At 43.7% G+C, this 26,318-nt stretch overlaps 1 protein-coding gene across 1 annotated transcript in view; it reads left to right on the forward strand.

Annotated features, from left to right (window-relative positions):
- ANO2 (anoctamin 2) overlaps positions 1 to 26,318 on the forward strand; it is a 310,827-nt gene that overhangs the window by 100,592 nt on the left and 183,917 nt on the right. Inside the window, exons 6-10 of the mRNA XM_080659102.1 lie at positions 3,352 to 3,406; positions 6,448 to 6,499; positions 17,481 to 17,536; positions 18,719 to 18,760; positions 24,673 to 24,737. Of these exons, the coding sequence (XP_080515228.1) occupies positions 3,352 to 3,406; positions 6,448 to 6,499; positions 17,481 to 17,536; positions 18,719 to 18,760; positions 24,673 to 24,737 (270 nt within the window). The remainder of the gene's footprint in view (positions 1 to 3,351; positions 3,407 to 6,447; positions 6,500 to 17,480; positions 17,537 to 18,718; positions 18,761 to 24,672; positions 24,738 to 26,318) is intronic.

Genomic DNA, 26,318 nt, shown 5'->3' on the forward strand with positions numbered 1-26,318 from the left:
GAGGGAGGATGGGCAAGAAAATCAAACACCACTCAGTCATAGAGAGAGTGCCCCATGCCTGGGAAAGAGGGGAGGAAGCATACTCTCCTCGTGAAATATTTTCTGCATCTCCTTCGGTACGTGAGATTATCAAAAATAACTCCTGAATATTTGTCCAGTGGCTTTGGGGGAAACCTGACATTTCAGTCATTTTGCATGATGGATAGAGAATCAGGGAGCAGACAATTATAAACATTGGGACTCAGATACCTGTTTACCTTCTGTGGGGAAACCATTCTGCTCAGTTCCCAGTCTGATAGGATTTTAACTTGCTGTGATAAACCAGAGAGAAGGTGGATGAAGCTTTTGGATTTCTGTATTTTAAGCTGCCTATTCATAAATGTATTGACTCTGCAGAGACCTGCTCCCCACACCCAACCCTGGGTGAGGGACTAACAGCTCTTCACAGGGATGTCCATTTGGGAAAACTTTGGATGGGGAAGACATGGTTGGAAAGTGGCAGATGCAACAGCCCAGCATTTATTCTGTTTTAGGACCTAGTGAGAAAACAAGACTATTGTGTGAATTTTGCTGCTGATAGGATAAGAGAATCAAGCAAGAGAGGGACAGGAAGGGGCATGGAAAGGCAGAAAAGATATGAGGATCTGTCTTTTTTGAGGAGATGGTATTTATGGGAGCTGTGTTTCTGCTGGCCATTGGATAGTATATCCTACACATCTTTACCATATTCGATAATGATTCTATACACATATATATGCTGTTCTTTTGCATATGTTCCCTCATTGAATGCCCTCCTCAATGGTTCTGGTGTTAATTCTGGTCACCAATTCCAATGTGTGTGTGTCTTTTCCCAGACGACCAAGAAATTCTCCAACACTAGCTGGATGTCTTACAATTGAAACCAATTCTGACACTATCTACCTGGAGATAGTATCATATTTCCCAGGTTGACAGCTCAGTCCTACAAGACTGCCCCCACCCCACTTCTGATGCCAATTACAAGTTCAGGTTGTTACCTGTGCTTCTAACTGACTAACTATAAATCAGAGGTTCCCATGACCCCATCCATGGTTTCAATTAATTTGGGAGAGAAGCTCACAGACCTCAGGAAAACAATTTACTCACTAGATTGCCAGGTTATTACAAAAGATAAAAATCAACAATCAGATGGTGAGATCCCAAACAAAGGAATTTTTGCCTTTGTGTTGGAACCTGCCAGGTGTCATGTGGGAGAACTCTAGCCTCTCCACCTGGGAGCTCTCTGAAACCCTTCCTTTTGGGTTTTTATGGAGGCTTCATTATATAAGCATGGTTAATTAACTCATTGATCATTGATGACTGATCCAACCTCTAGGCCATCTCCCATCCCAGGAAATCAGGGAGTGGGACTGAAAGTTCCCACTCTCTATTCATGTTGGTTCCCTTAGAAACCAGCTTCCTTCCTAAGGTGCTTTCCAAAAGTCACCTCATTGTGGTGGGAAGGGCTTATTATGAATAACAAACACCTATTTCACCTTCATGGCTCTGAAGTGATTTCAAGAACTGAGGACAGAGACAAAATTTTATGACAAAAGATGCTTCCATTGCTCTGATTGCTCAGAAAATTCCAAGGTTTTGGGAGCTATGAGCTAGGAACAGTGATGAAGACCAAACTATGTATCCTATTTAATAAAGAAGGAATGTGCTAATTGCCTGCCATGCCCTCAAAAGATGGCAGCGTCCACAACCACAAGATGGCAGCACCCAGTCCCCTCAGCCCCACCTCATCCAGCCAGAGTCCCCCAGTCCCCTCTGCTCCACCGCATCCAGCCTCAGTCTCCCAGTCCCCCAGTCCCCTCAGCCCTGCCTCATCCAGCTGGAATCCCCCAGTCCCCTCAACCCCACAGGGGAAGGCAGTTGGGGGCAATCGGGCTGGCAGGGGAGGGCAGTTGGGGATGATCATGCTGGCAGGGGAGTAGTTAGGCATCAATCAGGCCATCAGGAGAGTGGTTAGGGGGCTATCAGGCTGGCATGCAGAGTGGTTAGGGGCAATCAGACAGGCAGGCAGGCGAGTGGTTAGGAGCCAGCCATTCTGGATTGTGAGAGGGATGTCCGACTGCTGATTGGGCCTAAACCAGCAGTTGGACATCCCCCGAGGGGTCCCAGATTGGAGAGAGTGCAGGCTGGGCTGAGAGACACCCTCCCCCATGCACGAATTTCGTGCACCACGTCTCTAGTTTGTTATAAATCACAATAATACAACCTCTTGTGAGGTGGCCATCCACATGTATTCCTTTATTATAGAGAGGAAATCAAGGTCCAGGGTCTGTCCAAGATTATACAGCCGTAAGGGGCTGACCTGGAACTGGCATGCTGACTCCTGGCCTGCTGTTCTTTTTGTGCTCTGTGTTTCTTCTGTGCTTCCCCTTCTCTGGGCCTTCCTTCATGCCAGCCCTGGTATCGAACTGCCCCTCCCACACAGCCCCATTCATTCAACTTCTGTGATCCTTCAAGTCCAGTTCCTAAACACCATCTTGAAGAATTCTCTGATCTTTCCAACCAGAATATGGTCTCCATCCTCAGACTTCTCATAGCAATGGTTTACATATTATCATGTCTATTTTGCATCACTTGTTTGGAAACATACCTATCGCAGTGTCTGGGCTCCTGGAGGCTGGGAGCATGTCTCATGCATCTGTGTGTCCTCTGGCACTGGGTCCCAAGCACAGTAACTCTACACACCTGGGATTTTTATTTTTTGAGTGAAAGGTCAATATTTGAAGGTTAGAACAGATACAGGCCTTGCATAATTAGGACTCTGGTATCTAACTAATATGATATAGTGACAACATTAAATGACTCCCTGAAAAACAAAGAGTTATAATTCCAACACCCTGAAGCTATACTCTTTTTGCTGTTGTGTGTTTATAGTCTCTTTGTCCACACACAGGAATCCTTCTAACATTTGTTTATTTTTAAAACTTGTAGTATAATATTTTTCGATGATAGTCTGAAAATCTTCTATTTATAAAGTTTTAATAATCATGATTTTCAATGGCTACATAATAATTTATCATATAGATTTTGGAATTGCTTTGTATCTTCATAACCTTATTGAAAGTAACTTTGTGATGAACATTTTTATCTATGAAACTTATTTCTTTGTTAAATTTATTTTCTCTGTGATAAATTTCTATGATAAGTTTTCAGAATCACTGGGTCAAAAAGAGTATAAATGGGAGTTTGTGTGATTGTGTGTGTCTTACACATCTTGCTATGCTGCTTTTTAAAAGTTTGCTCTGGGCCTGGGTGAAGTGGTCTCAGGATAAGGGTACTAAATTAGTTGACCTTCTGCTTTCTTGGTATCTCCAGGTACAACATCCAGGATAAGGACACCTTCTTTGATAATGCCACCCGTAGCCGAATTGTGAGTAAACAGGCTAACCAGGTGCTCAACCAGGTGTGGTGGGCCCAGGAAAGGGTCGGGGAAGACCAAGTACCCAGTTTGGAGGACATCCTCTTGCCCTCCCTGCTACCTCCCATTGTCATTTGCTTAGAGTTGTCTAGCAACTGAGAGAAATGTGCAGATGCTTTCTAATCCCAGTAGCAAAAGAGAGTGGACTAACAGTTGTCTGAGGGGAGGGAAATAGGGGGTTGGGTGAAAAAGGTAAAGAGGTTAAATAAAAACAAACAAAAAAACAACAAAAAACCCAACTCATAGATACAGACAATAGTATGATGATTACCAGAGAGGGAAAGGGAGATGGGAGAGGTATAAGAGGGTAAAGGGAGAATAAATGGTGATGGAAGGATAATTGACTTGGGGTGGTGAACATACAATACAATATACAGATGATGTGTTATAGAATTGTACATCTAAAACCTATATAATCTTATTAACCAATGTCACTTGAATAAATTCAATAAAAAAGCATAAAATTGTCCTCACTCAGGGTTAAGAGGAGTGTCTTCTCATTAGAGTTCTCCACTTATACCCTTCTTGGAATCACAAAAACAGGGACTCTTAGAGCTGGTGGGACTTTCAGGTAGTCAGGGGACCCCCTTGTTTTACAGTTGAGGAAACAGGCTCTGAGAAGCAATGAGTTGAAAAAAATTCAAACAGAATCATTAGTGTCCAAATGAGAACTCATGGCTGGGCCACCGTGCTTCTTTCTTTCACCCCCAAAGGAGTCCTTGCATTCCTGTCACAGGGAATGTAAGAACACACCAGTTTGTTCAAGAATAAAATTACAACCCATTCACTAGAAAGCCAAAATTCATGACTATACTGTTCTTCTACAGTCTCTTTGCCTGAAAAATCGTGAAGTCAAGTTTTTGAATTTTGTAGGATGATTGATTCCAGTGAAAATCTGCATATGGCCTGTGCCCCTGTGGCCCCAATCTGATGTGTAAGGTGATTGGTTTACTCACTGATCAGTTTATTCTCTACCCATTGAGAGAACATTCAGTTTACGAACAGAGAAGGGAAAGAGGGGCCCAAGGAATGCTGGACTCTTACTCATGACACAGAGGAAACGATGGCGGTGCGTTTCCATTGGTCCCTAGGAAAGAACTTAAATTTCAACAGAAGGAGGAATAAGGGTTAGATACTCAGCAAAACTTCCAAGTCAATAGGGTGATAAGAAGAATAAAAGGAGAGGTGATTAGAGGAGGCTACAGCACATTTCCAAGGCATGCTGAAAACATGGCCATGACTCTTTGCAGGATGGGCAAGAAAATACTTTAGGTCCCTTACCCTAGTGTCTTAGGAAGGTTTAAAATGGACATATGTGCCCTGGCTGGTGTAGCCCAGTTGGTTGAGCATCATCCCCTGCACCAAGTGGTTGCTGGTTCAATTCCTGATCAGGCACATGCCTGGGCTATGGGCTTGATCCCTTCTCACATTGATGTTTCTCCCTTTTCTCTTCCTTTCCCTCTAAAAGTCAAGAAACCATTCTTTAAAAAAATAAAATAAGCATATGATTTCTTTCATCTTTTTATGGAAAAAACCATAAACTTGCCATTTTTTTGGTTGATGCTCTTATAAGCCACTTAAATCTCCCTAAGGCTTGGATCTTACGTCTGTGAGGGAATTATAGGGTGTTGTGGAGATTACCCGATAATTGCAAAGTGCTTGTAAAATAATACAATGCCATATAAATGCTATTCTTAATTATTATTGCTGTTGAATTGCTGTACTGTATTTTAAATGAATTAAACATTCCTGGGCCCCATTCTGCTAGAAGTTATTTATTTACTGCTCCCTCTAGGTCTGTGGCTGGAATGTGGGAGTGTGAATAATGATGGAGTAACACATTTTCCATTCATCTCTTCTAGAAACTTCTTCCTTCCCATCCTGCCCTTTTGCCAGTCCACCCCACACTGTGAGAAGAGAAAGAGCCTTGATTTTTGTCTTGGGGTCTATTCTGCCCCGGGGACCTCACCCACATCTATAAATGTCTTCTCCGTGCCTCTTTTTTTGTGGGCATCTGAGCAGCCCAGCTATTTATCCCAGAGCAAACTTCCTTGCTGGGCATCTTTTCATAGCCTGGCACAGGCTTGGAACACACTGAAGGGTAGTGATTGGCCAGCAGGTTTACCTTGGCCATCTGTGTCCCTGTTTTCTCTGCTGGGGGTACACTCAGCACCCCTCTCTCCCAGGAGAGAGTCTCCCCTGCAAGTCCCTAGTCCAGGGTTTTTGGTCCATTTAGACATGCAGTAGTCACTGAGCATGCAGCCTGCTGGGTGTCCAGGACGTGCTCGGAGGCATGGAGTTTTGAGAAAGTGTCTGATATGCTCTGATTGGGGAGGCAAGCTGAGGACTCAGGAGAAAAACAAGAATAATAGTACTAACGGTCAACACATAGGTGGCCCTTTTCCAGTTTACAAAACGCGAAAATGGTTCCTCAAAGCAGCTGTGACATAGCTCTACTACAGAGGAGGCAATGAACCTTCACGGAGCTGCTCAGGACCCCTCTGCTAGGAACCAGGATTAGAACCGGATTTTTCTGTCTCCCTGTGCTGTGCTGACCCCGGCATGGCACTAATCAGGGCTGGTGGAGAGGAAGGACATCCTCCTCCTGGTCTTTCTTCCCCAAGGCAGACAGGGCATCACCTGCACCACCAGGCGCCTCCTCCCGATCCCTCCAGAGGGCGCTGTGGGTCTGGGCTCCCTGATGTGTTTTCCTTGCCTCCTGTAACTGAAACTTATAGCCGTTCCTTTCTTAAAAATTTTCAGGGTGGGGCGAAGGGTGTGTGTGTGTGTGTGTGTGTTGATTCTTTGTTTCCTCAAAGCACTCAAGTTTGAGTGGGTTTGACAAGCAGTCCATGAGCTTGGCACATGCTTGGCTTCCCCCTCCCTGGAAACAGGTCTAGCCGCCTGGTCCCCGCCGCCCCCCCCCCCCCCCCCCGCCCATGTAGTGACGCATGCGGTCAAGGCCCTCACAGCCCTGCTCTCATCCGTTTTAGGTGCATGAGATCTTGAAGCGCACAGCCTGTTCCCGAGCCAACAACACAATAGGTAAGGACCCCTTGCCTCACCCATAGACATAGTGCTGACGGGGTGCCGAGGGGACCAGAGCTGTCCTTTCAACAGCTCGCTTGGTGGGCAGCAAAGAACAAGACAAACAAATGCCCCACACAGAGGGGAGGAGGCTGCTTTCACGTAGGCTGGGAAACCCCGCCTTGCCCTCTAGGAGCAGGGGAGGGGACACCCCATTTCTTGGAGGGGCTGGGGCTACTCCCCAGACTGCTATAACCTCTCCCAGATCTTCATTCCAGAAGAAAGGCATCTTAGAAGTCCTTCAGTCCAACCCCTTCCCTTTATGCATGACGAAACTGACCCCAGAGAGGATGAATGACTTGTGTAAGGCCACACGTTAGTCTGAGTGTGCCTCTTCTAAGTTTGGCATTCTTGTCACCCAATCTGGCTAAATCTGTTTGCCTTGTGGTTTGTTTTTTAAATTTGAGGGTATTGGTCTTTGAAGCAGGAACCTCAGCACTTGGGAACTTGTAGTATAAGGCAAGCTGTCCAGATGCTGATGAATTACATAGAGACACATAATAGCCGGGGTAAAAATGTGAGCTTATGCACAAGCACGTGTGCTTCCCCCAGAAATCACTACAGGTTGAGCTCTCTTTCCAAAGGTGCTACCATCAACTGAATGGCTTTTGAAACCTTTGAGAGAATTTCCTCCAGAATATACTCTGTGGTGACAAATCTTGGGTTTTTGAGGCGGCTTCAAATTGAAAAGAGTCCAAAGTTATTTAGAGGCAAGTCTAGTGCATAATGTAGGCAGTGAAGTTGATGAATTATAATAGTGATGACAGCAGTAATAGCTATTATTGGAGAAGTTATCATGGGCCTTATAGCTGCCTCAGTACCAAGGGAACCGCACTGAAGAGGGAATCAGAGCAGGTTTCATACAGCGATAGCACATCCAGGATAGTGCAGAACCTCTCAAGGGGCACTTATGTATACTCTGCTTTGATGTGCTCATCTTGCTACAAAATTCAAAATCACACTCCAAGTTTTAAAAATCAAATCTTCTGTGTAATGTTATTTGTAGAGCATGATGCTTATAAGGAAAGGATGTGAGTGAGTGGTTAATTAATTAGTCCAGTTCAATTCCATGGAATGAACTGAAGCCCTCATTTTGAGCAGCTAATTGTTCTTGGTTATAATAGACAACCAGAGGAATCAAGAGATCTTAGAAAGTATTTCGTACTTTCTCATGGTCTCCATCAAAGTTCTTGAATTTATCCTCGTTGCTTGTCCAGTTCACTCCTCAACCCCATTAATTTCCCTTTTATCCTTTCACACCCTCCCTAATTTGATCAAAACTGCTCCCTGGGATATCATAGGTGACTTCTTACTTCCCACATTTCATGGCCCCTTTCTTAGTCTTCATCTTCCTTAACTTTGTACATCTTTCCAAGCCTTCTTTACAGAACCTTCATCTTCTGAGAGTTGATATCCAGGAAGGGGCTGCTGATCTACTGATCTGCTGTTGTTAGGTTTCTACCGCTGGACTACCCTTTCTTTGGTTCCTCTCCCTTCTCCCACATTTTGGATGTTGTTGTCTCCATGTGTTTTTGGCCTCCTCCTCCTCTCTCTCTCTCTCTAAAGATGATTGGCAACAGTATATTATCATTTCATGTTTCTTCCACCAATTCCAGCACAGCATTTTCAACTGCTTGATTGATAACTCCACTGAGATGTTCACCAGAACCTTAAAATCAATATATCTAATACTAGAGGCCCAGTGCATGAATTTGTGCACAGTGGGGTCCCTCAGCCTGGCTGGCGATTGAGGCTTATCAGGGGGCCTGGCCGGCTGGGGGGGTGGGGCCATAGGAGGTTAGCCAGCTGGCCCTCCCCTATCGGGGCTGATTAGGCGGCCGGCTGGGGGGAGGGGCTGCAGGAGGTTGGCGTTGGGAACGCCCTAACCACCAGGGGGCAGCTCCTGCATTGAGCGTCTGCCCCCGATGGTCAGTGCGCATCATAGTGACAGGTCGACTGGTTGTTCTGCTCATTTGGTCCTAACAGTCGCTTAGGCTTTATATATATTCTATTTCTATCTCATTTCCCCTCTCTCCTTTGCCCTCTCTCACCAGTGCTTTTCTTCCTGTTTATGTGACTATTATCCTCTCTCCTTTTGCTCATGTTGTTCCCTTTGCATGAATGTCCTTCCCCCAATCTCACTCCTGCCCATCCCCAGACCAAACATCATTGTCCAACAGGTTCTCTTTAATGCTCCCCCTTTTTTTCAGCTCTCCCATAAAACGGAATCTCTTTCTTGCAGGTTATCTCTGTCCATGGCTTAGACTCTGAAGACATTCCTTAGATGTGTCTGAATCATCTTTCATGCTCCAATGCTCTTAGCTGTCTGCCTTGCACATTCTGCTCAGTTAATGTTGTTTAATGAATTAATTAAACATGACTATCTTGCTAGTTTCATAGCAGTAGCTGCTGAGTTCCTGACTTCCCATGTCCATGTACAAATGACTTAACTTCTCTGCAACTCAGGTTCCTTTTATGTCCAGTGGGGATAATAATATGTAATTTGAAGGGTTTTTGTAAAGATTAAATAAGAAGCTGTTAGTTTGTCTTGTAAACTGGGAAGTCCCTAAGAACTAAAGTTTATTTTGAGAGACAGTCTCCAGAGTGCTGAAAGGTCATTAGAGACCCTCTGCTTTAACAATGATTTTTTTCCTTTGAGGATCTAAGGTCTTGGTTGTGTTTGTTGTTGTTTGTTTTTTATGTCTCAAAGCCAAACATCTTAAGGATTTTGTTGTTGTTGAGTAATTTTCAAAAATTTCTTTCTTTTTCTTAACATTCAGAAAACATTTCTTGAGCACCTGCTATGTGTCAAATGATGTTATAGAAACTGAGAGATGCCAAGGTGAATTTTACCTAATTTCTACCCTCGAGAGGCTCTTAGTTTAGCCATGTGGACAAACATAAACTGACAGTTATGAGATAATCTGGCAGGTACAATAATAGAGGCATGTTCAGAGTGCAAAGGGAACATAGAGGAGGAAGCGATTACTTCCACATCTATGTCTAAGTATCATTGTAAATTTTCTAGTATTTGTTTCATAGCCCGAGAGAAAGAAGGCATCTCAGTAATTCTCATCTCCAGTTACAAATGGGTACAAAGAGGATAAGTGTACACTGGGTCATACACTGAGTCACTGTCAGAATTGGGTCTGGAACTTGGCTTTCCTTGCTCCACCCTTATTTTTCCTACCTTTTGGATTCTATGAACTACACATGGAGTTAGCTTGGGTCTTTAAAATCGGTTACTTATAGAAATAATAGTTATCTCGCCATCAACTTATAGACTCTTGAATTGGAAGGGATAGCCTACCTCCTTTTGACATATGATGAACCTGAGATCCTAAGATGCCAATGTACTTCTGCTAGAACTTTGGCAGGGAAATATGGAGAAATGAGTTTAAGTTCTATCATCATTAAGTTCTGTTAAATTGTGGTAGACTATATTGTGTCCATTAGCCTCAGTTTTCCTTCACTTATAAAATGATGAAAAATGAAGAAAAGCAGAGAATAACAGATATTATAAAGTCTCTTCCTTAGTGCCATTTAATATATTTTAAGGTAAGGCTTAAATTAGCAACTCACTATACTGTAAATTTTAAAAACCTATTATGATTTCTGTGCTTTAAGCATGGACATTATGAAAATTTAGTGATGAATTATTTTCTATCTAGATTCTCAGAACTAAATATCCAACTACACATTCAATATCTCCATGCAGTTGCCCTGAAAGAATCTGAACTACAATGTGAACCAAAAGGACCATATAGATTTCCCTTTGGGGGACAACACAGTTCCCATCCATGTAATCCAAATTTCAATAAACACTAGCTCTCAATTTCTCAAGCCAGAAGTTATAACTAAGTGCTGTTGAGTTGACTGACCTCTCAAACATCTCTACAATTGGTGTACTTTTTCTCTTCACAACCATTATCCTAGTCTATATGAACTGTATTATTTTTTACCTGAATTACTTTCCCAAGCACTAAGACATCTTCTTATCCCCAGTTTTGTGTATTTTAACCCATTCTATAAAATGTAGCCTGTTTTTAAAAGGCAATACTCATTATATCACTGGCCTGCTTGAAATGGTAAAATAGATCCACATTTCTTTTAGATAAAATGCAAACGCCTTAATAGTTACATATTGTTATGGACTTGATATTTTTGTCCCTGCCCCAAATTCATACATTGAAGCCCTAACTCCCTTTCCCCAAAATAAATAAAATCTGGTAGTTGCACAATAGCTACTGGTGATTTATTAGCTTTGTAACAAGGGACATATGACTGAACTTCTCTGCTTTCCAGCAGAGGAGAACCCTGAAGGCCAGTTTTCACCTTGTTTGACTTCTGCCTAGGAAAATCAAGTTCTTTCTAAGCTCCTTGGTCAACTTAAACAATCTTACTTAGAAGATCAGGAAGAATGAAAAATATGATAACAGGGTGAGGCCTCAAGATAATATGGGCCTTTGAGCCTTGGGGTGAATTTTGTTTTATTGCTCTTCTCTCTGGTTGGGTAGAGGAGCACAAATGGCATAGAATTGACTTAGATCCTCCAGAGGATGATTGCTTCATACAAAGAAGATAAGGAGGACAGGACAGTACTTAGAACTGTTGTCCAAGGTATTTTGTTGATCCTTCACCCTTGGCATTAACTTTTACAAAGTCATTACTTCTGTGACTAATGTACAGAGCCTTATTCCCTTTCCTATTATACCAGATTACAATGGAAATTAAAAGATGGGAAAGATAATAAAGATTAGAATTAGAAGATGGAAAAAAGTACTGAAGGTAATAATAATTCAGAAATACTCTCATTTTTTTTTTAGTATTATTCTTTTCTTTGTGGAAAATGCATTGTTTTGAATGACTGCTTTTGCAAAGCATTGAGCTGCATACAAGTTGTATGTATTGAATTATTTATGTTCCTGTTCTGTTCCATAAAATTTCTGAGGTGGCTTACAAGAAAAACAATAAAACAGCATAATATAAATAATAAATTAAAAAATAAGAAACAGAAAAAGCACAAATTAAAATGGAATGTCAAAACTAGGAGAAAAAACTAGACTGCAAATATTTAAACCATAAGGCCCTCTAGTTTCTGCAATTGGGCTGCAAATTTGACCTTGAGCCAAAGTGAAAGGGGAATATCGTTAGTGGTTTAGTTCTTGATCTTCTCAGAAACATCTTTTTGTATAAAAAATTTTCTAAATCTCTTATACTAGTCTCTGCTTTCTTATGTATAACTAGAGGCCCAGTGCACGAAATTCATGCATGGGTAGGTTCCCTAGGCCTGGCCAGTGATCAGGGCCTGTCTGTGGGGCAACTGGCGGGGTGATGGAGGGCTCCTGCTGGCACCTGCCTTGGCTGGCCTGGGGTCTGTGGGCTGGGGGCAGCTCCTGCGTTGAGCATCTGTACCCTGGTGGTCAGTGGACGGTCATTCCGACATTCAGTCAATTTGCATATTAGACTTTTATTATATAGGATAGGTCAGCATATATTCCCTGTATAAATGCATAGTAACCTTTTATGGATGATTCAGGATCATTACTAAGAACATACTTTTTTTTTTTTTAATGTTTCTTCAAGGGTTGCTTGCTCCACACTCTTGGATTTCTTGAATTTTTGACCCAGGTTAGCTTCCTTTCTGAGTTTTGTTATTTCAGTTTTGCTTTGCTGTTTGGGAGACAGAAACACAAGCTTGTTAGAATTTTAGGTAAAGAGAGAGTGAAGGAGGGTCTGAAGGATTCTGCTGTGGTTAAAGTACATTCACATAACATTAGGGAACAGGTTTTATGAGATCTCGATACTTCTTCTTCTGAGCTCTCTGTTGTGAGAGCTGGGATAACCAGATAAGAGGTGTCTGTACAAATATATAAGGACCAAATAATAAGGACCATTTGCACATGTGTAGCTGTATGCTTTCAAAGCACTTTTACTCTCATTATTTCCTGTATACTACCATGCAAAATAGGTTCAACAGATGTTAACTCATTTCACCATAGAGGGATTACCTTGGAGCCCAAGGTTAGAGATTCAAAGCCAGATTTAGAACTTGGGTTCCTTAGCTTGTCTTCATAGCTCTTTAATCAATTAATAAATGAATAAAGTTATTGGGAAAGGTTTCCCAGAGAGGTGGAAGCTGAGGTCTGCCCAATGTTAGATTCATTTATTCATTCAAAAAATTTTTTATTGAGTATGTACTATGTGTCATTCAGATTCTAGAACTAAGGGAATAGAGTAGGGCATCAAACAAACACAACAGACACCAATCCCTGCCTTTATGGGGCGGGCTTACTTTTGAATTAACATTTGAGGACAAGAGGAAATAAGCCACGTGGTTGTCTGGCAAGAGAGATACATACAAAGAAAGCAATTAATAAAAAAAGACATGATGGGAGCCACTCCAGAGAATCAGAAACAAATGACACACTCAAATCAGAAAATTTTAGGTTGGGAATAGTAATAGAGAGACCATTTACAAAGGTGTGGATAGGGAATCTCTCTCTTATTTACCCCTAGAAGTGAGGGATTATGGACCAATGCACACATGATGTTCAGAGGCTAAATATATTTGTGAGTTTTGGTTCTGCATGGTGGCAGTAGCATGTGAGCCATCACAGACTTGGCCCAGCCCCATGATGCCTCCTTAATCATAACATAAGGCCAGCTTTCAGGGTCTGGGAGTTTACCCCATCACAGAAAGCTGTAAACTTGACCATGGAAAGAAACCCAAGGCCCCGTGATCATGTCCGAGGAGGATGGACACCTTTCCTGTTCCTTCATGTGGAAGTCATGGTTGCCTTTTCATGGACAGAGAATTGCAGATTGATGGAGCTACATTTTCATAGACACTTTGGTGTCAGAGCATTTACATGAATATGCTTTATGCATCCCCCCTCCCCACTCAGGAGACGATGTCTTAATTATTTTGACTGAAGCCAGACCATGTTGTGTGCTGTAAACATCTGGTTTATCATTCATGCAGCTGAACTGGTTTATATTTTGTTAGAAGAAAAGACTTTGGATTAAAGGCATTTAAGTAATTAAACACATGTCAAGACAATTTGGTGATGGGTAAATATAGTCTCTGCTCAGTGCACCGTCTGGGGGCTCTGGTTTAGATTTAGGTCCGGCTGGAGTGAAGGGATGAAAGCAGCACGCCGGGTAGATTGGGCCCTGTTCTGGGGGGATCAAAACCAAATGGGTTTTCAGGAGTTCGGCACCGTTCCTCTAAGTACCTGTCCCAATGGAGCAGTTTCCTTTGAATTTGGCCTGGAAGGACTAGAGCTTAGTCCCTGTCACCCAGTACCACTTGCAGATTTAATAAGATTCTCTCTGGGAGGCAGACCATAAACTGTGCTTTGATTGATCCTTTGTGTCCAGGAAACCAGAGATGTTTCGGAAGCTAAATGCTAGGCCTCAGGTTTGTGTTATGAGTGTGTGTTTTCAGGTACCAGTCTTGGGCCCAAGCCCGCTCTGCTCTGTCCCTTGGTCCTGACCCTATGGATGCAGAAGACCTATCTGGTTGGATCAGGCTGTGCAGAGCTGTAGTCAGTGATGAGCAAAGAGGAAACACAAACCTTGTCCTTTGGGAGTTACAGTTCTAACAGCAATAGGTATGAAGTACCTGCTGATTTGATGGGACTTAGGGATCAGGGAAGGTATCCCTAGTGAGCTATGCTTGGAGCCGAGACACTGCTACTCTCTGTGGGTAGAGGGAACACCCTCCATGCTTTCTCCTTCTCCCAGGCCCCCCTTCTGGGAGTAATGGGAAAGGAAGTTGGGCATCTCTCTCCCTGGGTCCAGAGCGGAAAGGAAGGACAATAGACGTGATCCTGAAGAAGAAAGCTTTGCCATTATGGCCACATGGATGGAACCAATTAACCCATTTTTGCTGAAAAGAAAGGAAAAAAATCAGAATTTCAATTTTCAAAGCAGAGACTCTTTTTAAAAAAATGTTTGATTATTTTCTTCTTTCAAACCAATTTTCATGCTTGTTTGGGGGTAGAATCTTGGTTTCTGAAGTCTGTGGGTGACTCAAGAGGCCAAAACAATTCCCATTCTTGGGTGAAGTTGTGGATGCACAGTGACTTTGCAATTTGCCTCCACCCCCCATTCTTCTTTCTTTTATGTCCTATTCCCTCCCTCTGCTCATCAGCCAGTGATTGGGATTGCCCATAGAACACCATCTGTAAAAGAGGAGGTCCGTAGCCATGGGAGACAGAGACACATTCCATGACTGCATGTGGGGGCTCTGGTTATCTGGGTTAGGATCACATGAATTATATTGGCTCCAAGACAAAGAACCATTTGTTGGGCTTCCTCTCTTAGGAAGTGGACTAATGAATTGGAGTTTAAAGTTTCTTCATCAGCATAGATTGCCAAAGAAAACTGAAATAGTGAGGAAGGTGAGTGCCTGTGATAAATGGAAAGTCACTGAGATAAGTTTAGCCATAGGGTAGTTATTTGTAACAGCCATTATTCTTTCAGTATTCCCAGTAGGGAACTAGGTGCTATAAATAAGTGGCAAAGGTGAGAGGGGAGTGCTCTCTGATTTCAGGTACCTTGTAGACCTTTGAGGGACACAAAACAATTTTGCACACACAAAATTTCACAAGTGAAGTGAGCTGCCTGCTTTCGGCATGCATTGTAAGGAAACTTTATTTGAGATGGGGGTGGGGGGCACAGCTTTAGACCTCCAATGATTTGAAATCTTTCTGAGGATCTGGCAGTAGGACCCAGGAGTTCAGGTTGTCAGCCTAATTCTCTCAGACACTCAGCTACTGTGCTCAGCAAAGTTGAGAATTAGCAGAAGAGTTCAACACCTGTTTAATTTTCCCCATGCAGTTTTGAGACTGTCTTCAGGGTGTATACTGCTGCCGTGGCAACCATGGGGTGCAGGGGGTAGGGGGACAAGGGGAAGGGAGGAAAGATTGGGTGGGGTAGTGCGTGGGGTGTGGTCTAGTTGAAGACCTACCCGCCTGTGATGCTTCAGCCTCTATCCATGTTGACAGCCCTTGTGTAGCTTTGAACTACTCCACCCCCTCCCGACGTGGGACTCCTCCCCTTGATTATTGTAGGGTGGCTTCACATTGCTGTGGTTATGGCTCTTGAACTGATTAATGATGCTCAGAGTGAAATTGTAGTCTTGCAAGTAGGACAAATCTGCAGCTCATTGAGCCTTGGGGCACCCCTCCCCCAACCTGCACTCCTTTTACCCACCCTCTGATCCTCCCACTCCCCAGAGTTATTTCTGATGTTTTATGTTCATGCCAAGGAGGAAACTCAAAATCAGTAAAGGACTGGTCCTTTGGTAATGCCGCTGCACCAAACACAGCTCTCAACTCACTGGAAAATGGCCACTTCTACTGAGTGCCCCTTGTGGCCTCTGTTCCCAATGAGCCCATGGATGGTCTTTCTGGCATCCAGTATCCTAGAACTGAGGTGAATAGGCACAAGATTTGAGGAAGGGGAGGCTGACAGAGGAGAGAGGATTGTTTAAGAACCTCTGCGGTTTCTGGGCTTGTAGGTGGGGCATTGGGTAGAAATGGGAGGTGAAAAATCATGAATTTGAATGAGTAACTGTTGTTTAGATTTGTTATCCAAATCTGTCCTTTATTCAGAGCCCTGAAAATGCAGATTACTTAAGAGTTTAGATATCATATGTGTTTCCCTCCAAAACCAATTTTCTCCTCATCTCACTTCTATCTATAGTCTCTTTGGAAAGAGTGATTCAGGGCAGAAAGTGCATTTGAGATGAGGGAAATCACTGTGTAGCAGAGACTCCCCACATGCCCCATGATTAAGTGTGCCTCCCAGCATGGCAGGATCCTCCGTGCTGGAATTGGTGAGAATAATCCCTCCCATCTGATTCAGGCAGAACATGTAGACCACTTAATAGCCGCTGAATAAAATCATGAACGAAACAATAACCATGCCTCAATGCTGAACACAAGGTTCTGTGTTGTGAGCATATTAGAGTTAAAGGGACAGAGCCATTGATTCATTGAACATATATTTTATAGGCTTGCTATTGGCTGGTGGTGTGAAATACTGTTGAGATTAAAAAATGAATTTCTTGTGTGGCTTTTCAAACTTTGTGGTCTCAGAGACCCTTTATACTTTTAAATCATTGAGAGTGCCCAAAGGGCTTTTGTTTAGGTGGATTATATTGATTAATATTTGTTGCATTAAAAGTTAAAACTGAAAAACTTTTAAAGCACAAGAACATGCAAGCATACATTCCATCAACTGTCATGGGATGATGTCATCACATGTCACAAAACTGCACTGTATACTTGTGAGAGACTAGAGATGAAAAAGTAAATATATCTTAGTACTATTATAAAAAAAATAGTTTTGACCTATAAACCCACTGAAAATGTCATGGGGACTCCCAGGGTTCCTCAGATCATACTTTGAGAACTACTGGCCTGCATTCCCCTAACTGAGGCAGCTCATGGTCCACAGATCAGCCATGGACAGGAATAACCACTGCTCTGTGCAGGAACAGGGAGGTGCCAGAAGGGAGTTCAGATAAAGTGCTATGGGACATATTTTTATTGATCATAATTACAGTAATTTATATAGTCATCCCTATGCTATCATTCAACATAGATATTCTCAACTGACATTGGTGGGCATGGAGGGGGCGGTGGAGGAGGAGAGCGATTGGACTGGAGAGATCTGAATATGTGAGGACAGGAGAAATGCGAAGTTTGAAAGAGCCTGTCTGATATCAAAACATAACTTCATATTTGGGAAATGAAAAAATATTGCTCTTACACTAAGAACTAAAGCTCAATAAAAACGCATATAGACTGGGGGGCCATAGAGGAGGGTGCAGTGATTCTCAGCTGAGAGGTGGGTGAGGGCTTAATATGTGTCAAAAGGAACTCCTGCCCTAGAGTTATTATTTTCATCTTCCTTTCTTCCATAGGTATTAACTTTCTGATAGCAAACAATATCTATGAGGCGGCCTACCCTCTTCATGACGTAAGTACCATTTCTGTCAGCACACTCCCTGTAGGCCTAAAAAACTTAAAAACCACAGGCAACACAGTGGGCGGATATATGCGAGGTGAGGCAGGAATGAATCATGACATTAAAATACTTTGGCTGATTCTGGGCAGCTCATGACTGACCATAAGCCCCAGTTTGATTTTTGCCAGTTGTCTGTCCAGTTATTTCCCCAAAGGCAGAATGAACTGGTTTTATTTGAGCTTTCCCTACACTCCCTGCTTTTGTTTTTGGGGAAAGTGTGAGAAGGCAGAGACGGCCTGCAAGTGGTCAAAGGGAGGAGATGTTGGAAATGGGTGGATGGCGGTGGAAGGAAAGCCTATGGCCTGGATATCACACAACCTAGACCATCAGGTCCTTAAATAGTTGAAAGTGACGTTTGTATATGATAGTTTTGTGTGGATGTGAAATTCCTCATCCTTAATATGCAAATATATACTAAGTGTCATATTTTTATTTTATTTTAACATTTTGAAGGAACTATCTCAAAATTATTTATACTATTGTTTGGTTAAGTGAAGAAAACAGATTGTAACCAAAGCTTTACTTGACTGGAAGTAATGTTATAAACATCCCATAATACAATTAAATGACATTCTTCAAGTTGACTCATGAAGAACTTAACTGGCCCATGAATGAAATGCCCCCACTATTCATTTGGTTGGTGACTTCTTTAGCACCTGTCACAGAGTCGTGCCAAATGAGGTGACCGAGGTGGGGATCCCTGAATGCCTGAAGGAATTTCCCAGATGACAATCTTCACCTTACTGACATCTTTATGATGGGCATATATGAGGTTAGGTTCAGTCAGTTGTGGACAGGGGTGAGCAGAACACGGTACTGGGTGATGTCATGTAATATGCCCATTTACAGACACAGGCTGTGCTATTGCATCTGCTATGAGGAGGCACAGGCTGACCTCTGGAGCATCTGAGGGGATTATCTGTCTGAGAAGTTGTCCACAGGAAACACTGCAAAGGTTGATGACTAAGAAAGTGGAAGGAACATTAGTTCCTTACCATATCATGTTTTTGTTTTTGATCTTCCTCAAATGAGAATGATAAAAATGGGATGATGTTAAAAAAAGAAAAAAGAAAATATTTTCTCTGTTTTTAACAGTTCCATGGGCTTTATCTAGCATCTCTTTCCCTCGTACAGGGTGAATATGATAGTCCAGGGGATGACATGAATGACAGAAAGGTAAGCTGGCTTTATGCTGCACTGAGTGCTTGAGCATGGAAGACCATGGATGGGTGTGGAACTAGATAGAAGTGTCCTAAATGTTTGATTTATCTGCTTATATATTTTTCAGCAGTCCTTCCACTGCTCCCTGCCCTCTAGGCACTTGGAAATGTGAGGGCCATTTCTGGTCATTGGCATGATTGTGTGTATGGGGGTGCTGCTGGTATGAAGTGCCTGATGGGCCAGCTAGGCTAACCATCTCACACAAAAGCATTATCCCATTCCTAATGACAAGAGGGCCTTAACTGAGAAACACTGGAAGTCCAAATTCCTTAATTTATAGATGGGGAAACTGATGCAGAGAAAGACTTTGCACCTTACCTGTGACAACACTGCCATAATAAACAGAAACAGGGCTTGGGACACCTCTGACTCTCGAATCCTGCTAAAAATTTATTATTTTCCATGCCATTATCTTTTTTGGGGGTCATCTTTAAGTTCTCCTTCTTATCCTCGAGGCCAGTGGTCGGCAAACTCATTAGTCAACAGAGCCAAATATCAACAGTACAACGATTGAAATTTCTTTTGAGAGCCGAATTTTTTAAACTTAAACTTCTTCTAACACCACTTCTTCAAAATAGACTCGCCCAGGCCGTGGTATTTTGTGGAAGAGCCACACTCAAGGGGCCAAAGAGCCACATGTGGCTCGCGAGCCACAGTTTGCCGACCACAGCTCTAGTGGGGATATAGCCATTCCCAAATTTCAGATAAGAAATCTGAGGGAGAGGGAAGCTCATTCACACTGTGTATTCCAGCAGCTAGGAATTAGAGGTTATATATAATATAATTAGGGGAGGGAAAAGGTCCCTTTGAAAGAATCTCTCCTATGCCAGTACAGCTCCTGACTGGACAACTCTCTCCCCAGCCACTCACTTAGATCCCATTTATTCTGTTTGCGATACTCAGGGCATGGGGGTGTGCTCCCTTCCCTGCCATGGCATGGCGGGCTAAGGATCACCCAGCCTCCTTAACTAGCCCATGAATGAAATGCCACATCTGGCTGTCAACCCCCCACCACCCCATGCCATCCTCCCACACAGTTTTCCCCAGCCTTCAGCAACTATGGCGAGCAGAGGAGGGTGGGCAAGGGCAGTAGGGGTGAAGAATTGAAGCCCAAGAAGTTACCTCCCCCACCCAACTCTGTTGTCTGGAAAATCATTCATCCCCCAAGTTGCATTTAGAGCAGCCTTCTTTTTATCCTGCCTATTAGTCCCTGTTATGAAGTGTTAAGTATTAAAAACATAAAAGGTCTTTTCCAGAAATACTGCTGTGATTGCTTACACATGTCCCTTCTCTGCCTGCCCAGGGAATCTGCTCTAGTATTTCGATGTCTTAACCTCATCTGTTTTCTATCTGATGCTAATAGTCTCGGTGTTTAATTTCCTGAAAAGTCCCGGATCAGATTTAAAGGAAAAGGAGGAAGCATTTCGCCCCACATCTCACCTCGCTCACCCTAACAATTTTTTGTCCTCCCACTCTCTAATTTCACATTCCTCCCCTTTGAAGAGTGATCACTACTGATGTCCACCTAGGAAACCTCCTGCTGGGTGGGTGGTGACCCAGTTTGTCAGGTAGAGCACTTTATAGGAACATTCCAGACCAGGATCACACAGCAATTGATGGGAGAAATCAGCCAGCCCTCTCTTATCTTTACAGAGGCAGAGACAAGCAAATTGTAGACTATCCAAAATATATGTACATTTGTCTTTGCAATGTTATATTATTATTAACAACAAAACCTTTTAACAAAACATGTTCCTCCCAGGAAATGTTTTTCTTAGGCCAATAGAATTATTCCTAGTGCATAACCCAACTGGTCAATTGGATAGAATCTGGAAGGCAGGGAGAGACCAGCCAGAGTGGAGAGGCATCCCGGTGCATAATTCCCAAAGTTTACATCAAAAGGGTGCTCAGCGGAGGTGGACCAGTGTCTTTGAAAGACACTAGGCTTTGTTCTTGTGGCTTTCCCTTGGGTTTGCTGGCAAGTCCTGGTGTCTTTGATTTCCTCTGCCAGGGTCACGTTAGGGAAATACATGTGATGGGGGAAAAGAGAAACCATGAGTGAGAGTGAAGCTTTTTTCTGTCTGTTTGGTTTGGGAAACATACCCAGCAAGGTGAGGAAACTGGTTCCAATGTCCAAAAACATTTGTCAAGTCAGGACTAAAACCTCGGTGTCAAGATTCCAGCCGGAGCCCTATAGCCGGGTGCACACAGCTTTTTTTACATCGTGAGGGGAAATCTGACCAGGGTTCTGGGTTCCTGCCTGTAGTTTCAGTGGTTTATGGTGGTGTCTAAAGGTAATCTAAAGAGGAAAGAGCCAACCCCTTGAATATGTGCAGTATATTTATTTGTTTTTATTACATTGTAATTGCCTATCATCCATTGAGAGGGCTGCAGGAGGGATTTTGGTTGAGGGCAAGGGAGAAAGAACCCTTGAATTTGGTGCTGGAGGACATGGAAGCTGCAATGTGGGATGGCCTCTCTGGGGATAACTTGCAAGGGCATCTCAAAATGCCCATCCTGCCAGTACCTGGATGTTCTCCTTCACTCTTCCCTGTAATATGTGGCTATTCCCATGATCTCCCTGAGGCCCAGGATTCCTGTAGGCAGATTCCAGGCAAGCCCAGTGGCCCCTGAGAATACAAACTCCTTCCATTCCAGCTGGCCTCAAGCAGTTGTGCAATCTCCATAGACTCAGCCCCAGCTAGCACCTGGAGGGCTTTCTCTCTCTCTCTCTCTCTCTCTCTCTCTCTCTCTCTCTCTCTCTCATCCTGAAGGATAATTAAAAAGAGTCTTCCTCCCTCTGGAGCACAGGGGCTTCCCACCTTTCTAGAAAGCGGGACAGCAGGAAGAGGGAGCAGTGTGGGTGTGGATGGGTAGCCCCTGGCTGCTAGCAACTACCTAATTCCACAATAGCCAGACCTGCCTGGTTTTCTCAAGCATCCCATCGAAGTGACCATTAGCATCTTCTGAGGGCTGTCTGACCCCACTGGTTCCTGGTGGCTCCCACCCACTTACAGGGGGAACCCAAAGCCCAGCACTGGAGTGATTTTAAACCGTTGGTCCTGGATTTTCTAGCTTTTGGCAATAATTGTTTTCTCTAGTGGACAGTTACAAAGTGACTCACTAAAAGGTGTATAAAGAGAGTCAGTCTGTGTTTTTGATAAAAAAATTACTTTTCTTGTTTTCACTTCATTTTGTTGGTTTCACTTGAGGATTAATTTTCCAATTCTGCACAACTATCATTGTACTATTAAAGGAAAAGACCTAGATAGTTGAGGTGACTTGCCAAAAAATTCAAACAGGTCATTGTAGGATCCGGGTATAGAATTCCATTCTCTCCCATTTAGATCCACCCTGTCCCATTCATGCCTCTCAGTTGGCCACAGCTGGCATCTTTCTGCCCGTTGCACGTCCAGCTGCTCTCTGAGGAGCTTGTGGCCTGAGAGGAGGCCACAAGTCTCAAACATCTTGCTGTGCTCTGGCATTGTGAATGGTTTTAACAGTTGGGTTTCTTTATAGTCTCAAGAAATACTCAAACCAACTGATCCACTGTCAAACGTAATCCCTAGGGAGCCTGTGGGCCACTTGTATGCTGTGATCAATCAGATGGGATGGTCTCTAGGGGAGCTGTTGCTTCCTGCCTTAAAGGTTTGGGGTCAGACCAACATGCCTGGAATTTCACCCAGAACCCCTGAAATAAGGCGCTGTCCACTGAGAAGGAGCTGCAGATCTTCCCTGATCTGCTTTCAGGCTTGGCCAATGGGTGTAGAGGACATGCTGGAGCTCTAAGAGAGGAAGTGGATTTGCCAAGAGCTTCATTAGAAAATTCTAGTCTATGCAAGTTTAAAGGGATTATCTCAATTTACCGTGGTTGTCCTTCTGAACTTTCCTCACACCACTCTAATCCCCATAGGCATAGACCCCAGAGCATGCCTCCCTTGACCCTGACTGGGACCCTGGAACCTGGGCTTTAGCATGGCCCACTTGGTCTCTAATTGTGTGTGATTAAATGTTTGTGGAGGTAGGGAAGGTAGCACTCTCCACCCTCTCCCTACCTCTCCTGTAAGGATGTATAAACTGGCTTGGGTGAGCCACATGGGGTGCCAGGCCCCCAATTTGATGCTCTGTAGCTCTAGCTCTTCTGCAGGGGCTGCCTAATGATCTCCTCCTGTGTCCAATTTTGCAACTGTTCACCTTTTTGCATGGAACTCAAACAGCTCTCTTGGCTCATCCTCATCTTTATCCATAAACTATGGATACAGCTCTGTGCTTAGAGGGTACCACACTGACAAAGGGACTTTCTGAAGGTTTCTGATAGCAGGTCGGGGATCCAACCAGGGATAAGGTCTGTGAGCTTGGCTCTTAGTTTGGGCCTGAGCCAACTGGGCCATATTGACTTCTTGGAGTATTTTTAGTTGTACCATCCAGGGCAATGGCAGGTAAGTGTTCTCAGGCTCAGGTTCTGGCTGGACAGGTGACTTGGAGAGGAATTTGCTCTAGAGGGCAGAGCCCTTGAGGCAGGTGGTGACGTGCCACAGCCCTCAAGGGAGGACTTGCCTTGCATTTCCTGACGCAGGCTGGCCTCCCTTTGGGCCACAAATGATGTCACTGTGACAACCAGGTGCTGGTGAGCCCAGAGTTTGCACTGGGGAGAGAGAATAAAAACCAAGGGTGGTAGAAATGCCCAAGATGAGGGGGAGAAGAAGATGTAATAATAACAGTAAGATTAGTAGCTGGCACCTGCCTAGAATGAGCATAGTCCAAGCTCATGAATTCAGATCTTCCTGTGCCCATTATTCACATTGCCACCCCTTTTTGTGTCTTGGTTTCCTAGTTTGCACATGGTAGTAACTGTGGGTGCAGTTTGTTCTGTCAGGATCTGTGTAGTTTCTGGTTCTATTTTTTGGTTGTTGGGAGAATTTCTGACAATAAAAGTCTATAGGCATTAAGTAGGAATGCCAATTCTTATTGAAGTTTTCATATAATGTCTTTAAAGTTACTTAAGTAAAAGGATGGCTTCCTGTAGGGTGGATGTTGAACTGGATATACAAAGTACCCAATGGCAGTAGCTTTTCCTTGACAGAATTCCAGGTGAATTTTGTGTGATGTATAAGGAGATGTGATGTATAAGGAGAATAAAGAACATAACAAGGTAGTAACTGTGTTATAAGTCGCAATTCTAGACAAATAATTTGATTCTGTGCTAGTATCTGTTCAGCATGGGCAGCTAGGTGATGTCTAGTGATGCTTTGTTATCAAATTACTTCATTTACTTGTGGGTGACTTGTGAAGATTGCTGGCCAGGTATTTGACACTAAAATGTGGTTTGCCCTTGGGACTGATACACAAGTTTGTCCACATGCCAGTTCTGCTAAATTTGCTGTGGAAATATCACAAGATGGCATGGCTTGATATGTTTGGTGCATTATTTTCTCCCTTATCCTCTAGAATGTGTTCCAGTGTCTGCACAGTGCCTGGTATATAGTATATGTTCAATTAATACTTGTTAAATGAGGGAATAAAAGAATGCCAGGGCTCATTTTGCTGGACTAAGCAAGACAAAGGAATAATGAAAGAAAGATTATGATGACTAGGTGTAGCATTACCTTGGAGTGTGACAAAGGTCACCTTTATTTTCTGGGGAAGAAGTCAGCTTCTAAAGCCTCCTGCCTTAGGACATCTCCCTTGTGGATGTCTCATGAGAACTGTCCTAGAAGCTGGACTTTGAAAATTCAATGTTGACTTGCTAGTCATCCAAATGAAGCCATTGGGATGGCTTTGGGGGTAAAATCTTGACTTGCTAGGTTAGACAAAGGTGAACAGTTGCTCCCCCGCCTCTAATCTGTTTCCCTATTTTTCTTGTTTAGCTGCTGTATCAAGAATGGGCACGCTATGGAGTGTTTTATAAGTTTCAGCCTATTGACCTCATCAGGTAAGATGTGGGAGGAAATTCTTGGGAACACTCTAGAGATGCAAATCCTGAAATATACCTGTCGATCCCGTTAGCTTCTGGAGACTGTTGGTCAAGCAGAGAAATCTGCTTTGCTAGGTTGTATTATTTCCCTGCTGTGTCTTACGGATAGGGAAGCAGCTCAGGGACAGGGAGAAAAATGGAGGCTGTGTGAGCAACAGATAATGTAGATGGATGCACCATGACTTCCACCTTGAGGTCCTTCAGCACTATGGTCAGTCCCTGCCTGTTCTTTTGTGTGTGTGTGTGTGTGTGTGTGTGTGTGTGTGTGTGTGTGTGTGTAGGGGGAGGGGGAAACGAATGGAATTACACCTCTTATTATTGTTCTAAAGAAGGATCTGGTTGAAGCAGATCCTTGGGTTATGCCCAAGTAAGCATGGTGTTGACCAAGAAAAGGGAAGACCTGGAATAATCTGGCTGGCCTAATAGGTAATATGGGCTTTTTATGGCTTCTCCAAATTAGAAGGGAGGAGAGACCAGGTCCTAGCATCCCTTCCTTCAGCACTGCCTCTACAATCATGTCCTGTTACCTCGAGAATTTCCCTAGCTTCTATAGAACATTGGTGAAGAGTACTTTTAAAGAATGTACTAGAATGCAGTAAGTCTGACTAGCATAAAATGGGTTGAGGGTTCTAGACACTCAGTGTGTTCTTAGAGTTCAGCCTCTTTCCCAGCTGGAATATTGGGAGACAACACCTTCAAGTGGGAAAGCACTGGGATGAGTCTGGAGACTGGGTTCTCTTTCAGGCCCAGCCACTCTGGGCTCTATGTTTCTTTGGGCAAGTAATGCCCCTCTTTGGCCTTCAGGATCCTGGTTGCCCTAAATTGGGAGGCTGAACTGAGGGATCTGTAAGGAAATTTGATAGAGAATGCTTATTTGGAAAAGAGGACTCTCAGCCTATGACTGAAATAATGGACTCACTGTCACAGCGTCACTGTGGTTCTTCTAATGAACTAATTAATCAGCACGCAAACACGGAGAATGTTCCTGGCTGATTGCCCTGGGCTGGGACTCTAAAGGGGGCAGAGCCAGAAGGATTGAGTCCAGAGGGAGAAATTCCAGCTGCTTCTTGGAAGAAGAAAGCAGCCTGGGATCATAGTTTGGGCAGGTTCACTTCCCACATGGAGCTGTGAGTGCCTTCTCAGGGAACTGGGAGCTTGGCTGCATGTCTCTTGACAACAGGTGTTTGTTTCAGCTGAAGACTGTTAACCAAAGTGCTTGGGTCGGGAAGCAGGGCCACTGGGTGCCTGTGACCGAGGCTCCCTCCCCCAGCACCTCCCAGGCCCCGGCTGCCTTTCATGAGGCATGGGCCACCTAGACTGTTCTCTGGGCCACACCAAGGCTGCTTCCTCCATGCCTGGTGGGCTTTGATCTTCCTCTCTGCATCTCAAGTGGCCACCCACTCTGTCGCCTGTTTTCTCCAACTACTCATTTGTTTTTTCAAAATATGATTAAAAAATAAAAATTCTCCTTACTAGAGAGCCCTGTCTGTGCCTCTGAGACTTCAGGTGACTGGCCGCCAGCTACGTGGGAAATGGCTC

Source organism: Plecotus auritus (genome assembly GCF_963455305.1).
Source record: "Plecotus auritus genome assembly, chromosome: 3".
NCBI classification, from domain to species: domain Eukaryota; kingdom Metazoa; phylum Chordata; class Mammalia; order Chiroptera; family Vespertilionidae; genus Plecotus; species Plecotus auritus.